Below are 6,489 nucleotides of genomic sequence, written 5' to 3' on the forward strand. Positions count from 1 at the left end.
CCCTTCCGTGTTCAAGCTGTAGTATTTCCTCCTCAAATAACACAATTCTATCCTTCTCCCTTATGGCTCCTAGCTCTAATATTGCTTGTACTGTCTGGCACAAGTAAGTGCACATGAAAGGATCTTCACTGCCTGTTTTCTTACCAGTTCAGTCTCCTCAGCCATCACACCGCTTCCATCCACCTGTAGCCACACTGAGCTCTTTGTCCTTCACAAAACTCCACCACACTTCTTAATATCCCATAAAACTCTACCCTGGTTTGCATCCTGTCTCTTGAAGCCCTCACTCCTCCCTGGCTTAGGGACTTCCCTAAGGTATCATTGTCATGCTTCTGTTTTTTCCTTCTGAAGATAATGAACGTCTTTCTCATCTCTCTTCACTGCTGGTTCTGTCCCACCTCAGTACAACTACTTTGAAACTCACTCCTGAAAATTCCTTCTCCATCGGCCCTTCTGGCTGCAGTGACCCCATCCACTCTGTCCTTCTAATGTAGGCTGAGAACCTGCACACTCCCTGCTAAAATCCATTTACATCTAGGATCATTTCACTTCCTTTTTTAAATCCTTGCAATTTGTTACTTACCACATGGAATGAATTCCTACCTAAACAATAGCTTTCTGAAGAGTTTTTACTTCATTTATATTTGGCCTCTTTCATTCAGGTACTTCACAGAAATGAGCTACAGCCACGATTTCTGAAAAACCAAGCTCATGTAACTGTCCTGTGCTGCAGTCCCCTCCTAAAAGGAATTCATCTGCTGATGAATTTCCCTGATCCTCAGATGGTGACGCAACTGTGCTTGGCTGTCGCGTGCCCTGAATTCAAGGCTGTAACTTCTATGTAGCCTGAGCAACCTGGCTCTTGCCAAGTCGCATGTTTTAGGCCCGACCTTCCACTTGCCCTCAGCATCCGCACCCCACGCATTTCACGTGGTGGTGCTGCTGCCTCTTTGCCCTGGGTCAGATGAACTTCACCAGCTGTTCGCTAATCCCCTGTCCTGTTTCGTCTGCCACCTAAGGGGCTGGAGAGACAATAAGGTAGCACGTGGGAGAATTTGCTGTCTCCCCACAAGCAGCAGCCTGGTGCAGCAGAACCTCATGTCTCATGTGGCTGAACATGGTCTGAAGCTTAGGTGTGCTCATTGCTGATCGCCCTGACGCCACATGGTCGGAGGTGCCAGTCTCGCACACGGCACGTGCGAGGGCTCGTCACTGAGATATAGGCAGAATGCACAGGGAGCAGGATCTGTCCATGGAGGTCTGTGTGTGACGCTCTGGTAAAAGTCTGTCTGTGTTGAAGTGCAATACCATTCTTCTCTTTTTTTTTTTTTTTTCTGTTTTTTTTTCCTTTTTCTATCTCTTACAAAGACAGACCGAGAGAGTTGGGGTTGTTCAGTCTGCAGGAAAGAAGGCTCTGAGGAGACCTTACTGTGGCCTTCCAGTATCTCAAGGGGGCCTACAAGAAAGCTGGTGAGGGGCTTTTTAGGATGTTGGGTAGTGATAGGACTAGGGGGGGATGGATTGAAGCTAGAGATGGATCGGTTCAGATTGGACGTTAGGAAGAAGTTCTTCCCCATGAGGGTGGTGAGACCCTGGCACAGGTTGCCCAGAGAGGTGGTGGAAGCCCCATCCCTGGAAGTTTTTAAGGCCAGGCTGGATGGGGCTCTGAGCAGCCGGATGTAGTGGGGGATGTCCCTGCCCATGGCAGGGGGGTTGGAACTAGATGATCTTTAAGGTCCCTTCCAACCCTGACAATTCCATGATTCTATTCTATGATTTCTTCCCTGGGCACCTAATGGGAACACGCAACCTGTTATCTACACTTGGCCAAGAATTTCAGACACCTCTCTAGGTTAGTGGAAGTATTACAATGACTTGGGAAGGATTAACTGAGGATGCACACCATTTCGTGAGGTGTTAGGTCCTGATTAAATGCTCTTTACTGTGTAGTCACATTTTATTACAACTTACATATGTTTGGAACACTGATAGAAAAGAAAGCATGTCACCTATTTACAATCACTACACATTTACATTATATTATTTACAGACAATGAATTTAGTAATATATATGAGCAGAAAATATAGCAAGTATCAATATGAAACTGTACAGGGCTTAATCTCACATCCTTTACTGTGGTTGCATTTCACTGTAATAATAAATACAGTTCTATATTTACACATTTTACTTAAAAAAATCTATTAAATGGATTTTAACAATTTCAAGTTTAAAATATCTGATCAAAATATTTCAAACATGCTTATAAAATTAAGACACAAAGCCTCTAGGACTTTCTGCAAGCTAAAAAAGTTCCGATAAAAGAAGCTTTCTTTAACTAGTCTTTAGAATTATAACATTATTTTGCTTCTCAAATCACTTTACAAACTTCTTAAATATAGCGAGCTGAAAGGAATTTCACTGACACTAAGCAGAGCAGCACAGATGGACCCCAGTTAAATTAAAGCTAAGTAAACATGGTAATAGGAATTGTGCAACGGTTGACTGATCTTCTGTTTAATCCAAAGTGGTTTCAGGCATGGTTCTCCAGCTGCATGCTGCACTGCTTCAAACGCGCAAGAGATAAAGGATTAAGATAAGCACTCAGCTGACTTTATCATACATAACTTCGACATTGGTTCATTTTTTTTCCCCAAAGGATGAACATGTCAGCCAAAGTCAACTGATGCCATCTGTAACTGCGAAACTAAAAATATGCCAGTGTGAATGGACAAGAAAATCAAGGCATATCCATTGCTGGCATCAAATTCTTCATTGTGAAAATCTGTCCTTTGAGTCCTGGGAAGTTTTATATACAGTCACAGATGAACAACAGAGATCATCTGTAACTAATTACCTTAATTACTGTGCTAGCCTAACCTTGGTAATGTTAAAAAATTAGTCTCATTCACTTGGAGACTGAGTGGCCATTAACTGAGCAGTGAGTACTAGGCCATTAAATGTTACTACTCAGGGAGCTATTTTTAATAAGAGAGTAAATTTGTGCACTTTTGTGTCTTAAATGATTAGCCCACTCAAGCAGAAGGTGCCAGCTTTGAGAAAAAAAATACAGGAATAACCCCTGATAGCTTGGCCAAGGTAAAAACCTGATATTCTAGGGAAGCAAAGGTGGCTTTGTTGTCTGAGATATTTTGACAGTGGACTTGGCAAAGACGCCAAGTCTCTTCTCTCTAACTGGAATGCTTCTGATGTGTAAACATACATGCCTAGATTCAGCAAAGTATTAATAGATTTAACACTAGACAGGAACTCTGTGTTAATCTAATCTATTATTTTCCTAAACTAAAGCCATCAGAAGTTCCTGAATTCCAATAGCTGTTCCAATAGCTCTTTGGCAATATATCCAATTTGAATTTAGAGATTTTTGGTGACAGTTCCACTAGCTCATGAACATCACTGTCAACAACTTACACCTTTATTGCTATGCTGCATATCCCTAACGTCAACTTCCAGTTGATCTTACCAAACTCTTCTCCTCTTGAGTGAGTAGTCCTCTGCTCTCAAACTTCTGTTTCCCAAAAGTAGCTACTTATAGACCGTGAGGAAATCACTTCTTAAGCTGCTTTAAATTTACGTCATTCATATCTTCTTCAATTTCACAATGTTCTTTACAGTATGGGAATGCAAGAACTCTTTGAAAATACCCCACTAGTGCTTGCATCAGTGCTAAGGACACAGATCATACAACCTCTTCACCCTTACTTGATATTGCCTCAGCTAAGGATATTGGCTATGTTTAGCCAAAAGGACACAGTGACCTCTAAATGCTCAAGTGACTACTGATCACGAACTAGAAGCTCTCCAGAATCACTGTTTCACAGGACAGAGATCACACCATGACGAGGACTATAGTTTTTGTACCTAGACAAACTAATTTAAATGAATGTTTTTACGTGAGTGCCTTTGGTGTCCTTTAATTGCCCTCAGCATGCCAGTCTTTTTGTATTGACGACTTTCTAGGTAGTATTTTCTACCCTCAAATTATGCAAGTCATCTGCCAGTTTTATCAGCAGTAATTCTGGCTTGCCATTTACAATTACATTTTAAGCACTTAACAGGATCTTGATTAACTTCTTTCACACCATGTTGATTTTGTAGGTTTATGTGACAATTAAAAATGCTTTGTCAAGTCAGATGACTTCTAAAAACCAAACCCAATGGCAGTTAAACTATTACATCAGCTTTATAAAAAATAGAACTTTAGCAAGGTCTATTCTGCAGAAGCCTTTAGGACTTGGACAGGACTACTCTTCCATTTAGATACCTTGCTGAATGAGGGCCATACACAGATGCTTGTAAAAACAATCATGGCACTGAAAAACTACTAGTAAAACCAAATTACATTAAACAGAAAAAAATCTTCGACTGCCTGAAAACAAACCGTATCAGGCGATGCTTTGAAAAAGAAGCTTACCAATTTAATATCCTATGTTTTCTCTTGACCAGCTGCTGCCCTTTCTGAGTAGTGCTACTTTAAAAGAGAGCAGCTGACACAACTGCACGAACTGCAGCAGCTTTCAGTTTCTCTCTTCATCCCAGCATTTCAGAAGCAGGCTGAGAAGGCTCAGGTAGTGAATTTTCAGCCTGCTGCAGGTTTTGTCATTGTTTTCTGATGTGTGTAACAATAACCCAGAGGCACTCTCTAGCTTGTAAGCACACATCCATACTTACTTTCGGGATTAAAAATTTTGTAAACATAGCTATTTTCTGCACTGCCACTGAAACTAGCGACATGGAACAAATGCGACTGATGAAAGATTGCAGCTTTCTGTCATTTGGTAAGACGACGGCATTGGCGAGCTGCTGGTAGGCATATCATATGATATGCTGGCACTTGTGAAGGTTACCAATGCTTGTGTTGAGTCACAGGATTGTTTTTCTATGTCTTCTGAATTCACAGAGATCAAACTAGCATGTTTTGATCTCCTCCATAAAAAAGTTTGCTTCCGCAGACTTCCCAAGTCCTCCTTAAAGTGTGGATTGAAAAGTATATAAAGGAGTGGGTTTAGACACGCAGGCAGTGGGACAATCACTAGCAGTATTGACTTAATCACCTCTGGGCTGATAAAAGTGAGGTTCAGTAAGGAGGAAAAAGACAAGAAGGCCACAGGGCAATAAAGAATGCAATTAGTAAAAAGTAGCAAGGCTATATGTTTGACCATAGAGCAATCCCAAATGTTGTCTAGTTCTCCCTTTTCTAGACTACAGTAGAGCTTTGTATAAGCAATAGTCATCACCAGGAAACAAAGGGAGTTCAGCAACACCAGTGCTACCATGTAGCCCATAGCAGTGGGTTCTCCAAATGGCAGCGGTAAACAAAGAGGAGAGACCCCGTACTCACTCCCAGTGAGGAGCGGTATCGCTGCAACGATTAGTGCCAACGTAAAGCAAAAGAAAGTGGCAAGTTTCACACTAGCAGCGGAGGATTTTGTTTCAAACTTCATAGCGTGCTTTACGGAGAACGCACGTTCAAGTGCAGCTAGGGTAAGGAGGAAAATGGAAGCCTCTGAAGCAAAAATGGAGAGAAGGCCAGTTATTTGGCAACCAATTCCACTTTCCCACCGTGCTCCGTACTGAGCAAAGCTACCAAAGGTTGATGCATCCACGCTAGCCAGTACTCCGCTGGCCAGACCCATCAAGGTATTTACAACGGCTATTAAACCGATCAAAAGTTTTATGGAGGACATATACAACGGAGATCTGAAAACCGTGGCAGACACCAGGGCGTTGCAAATGAAGGTCAAACCCACTATGGTCCACACTCCAATTCTGATCAGCCAGCTGCCAAACAGATGGTCACATGGTTTGAAGGGACCTGAAATGACAAAATAAAAAGGGCAAGGGAAACCCATGTAAACAAAAAAATAATTTAACAGTTTCTAAGACATTAAATTTCATGCTTCTTGCAGGTTCTCAGCACCACCAAGCAGTGAATCTCAGTCCAAAAGAGGAGCTGAAAGTTCCCTCTTCCTTTGGAGTAATCTCAGACCTTGATAAAACGCTGCTAAATGCATGTTACATTACCGGTGCACAAGTCTTTGTCCCTCCACCCAAATGGTCTACGGGTTACTTTTTGTGCCTAGCAGTACAAGTACAATGGGAATTTACAGTCTGTAGTTTCAACAAATGCTGTGATGCTTATCAGTGACTGAAAAAAGCTGAAAAAAGAACCTCTCGCTAAACTAGGACAGGCTGCTAATGAGTCGTGGTGAAGTGTGATGTAATGGATATGGACAGATGCACTTTGGCTACCTTACAACATGTCACACAGACCAAGAAAATTGAGGCTGTCTTTGCATTTGGAAGTGCTGCCTTCTTGGAGGGGCTTCTAATGACCTGTGTCTGAAGTCAGGTCATCATGATTGAAGCCTGCTGTGTGTTCTCACAGAACTGAGGTGCATATGCTCTGTGGTTGAAGCTGAGTGCTCAGTAGTCTGAGAAACATTATTTACCTTGGTGCAAGCCAGCCA

At 42.1% G+C, this 6,489-nt stretch overlaps 1 protein-coding gene across 1 annotated transcript in view; it reads right to left on the minus strand.

The window, feature by feature from the left end:
- Positions 1-4,743: 4,743 nt before the first annotated feature.
- The window catches only part of LGR5 (leucine-rich repeat containing G protein-coupled receptor 5), a 53,936-nt gene continuing 52,190 nt past the window's right edge, over positions 4,744-6,489 (minus strand). Inside the window, exon 17 of the mRNA XM_009878805.1 lies at positions 4,744-5,834. Within this exon, the coding sequence (XP_009877107.1) occupies positions 4,744-5,834 (1,091 nt within the window). The remainder of the gene's footprint in view (positions 5,835-6,489) is intronic.

This window comes from Apaloderma vittatum, unplaced genomic scaffold (genome assembly GCF_000703405.1).
Source record: "Apaloderma vittatum isolate BGI_N311 unplaced genomic scaffold, ASM70340v1 scaffold3141, whole genome shotgun sequence".
NCBI lineage: Eukaryota > Metazoa > Chordata > Aves > Trogoniformes > Trogonidae > Apaloderma > Apaloderma vittatum.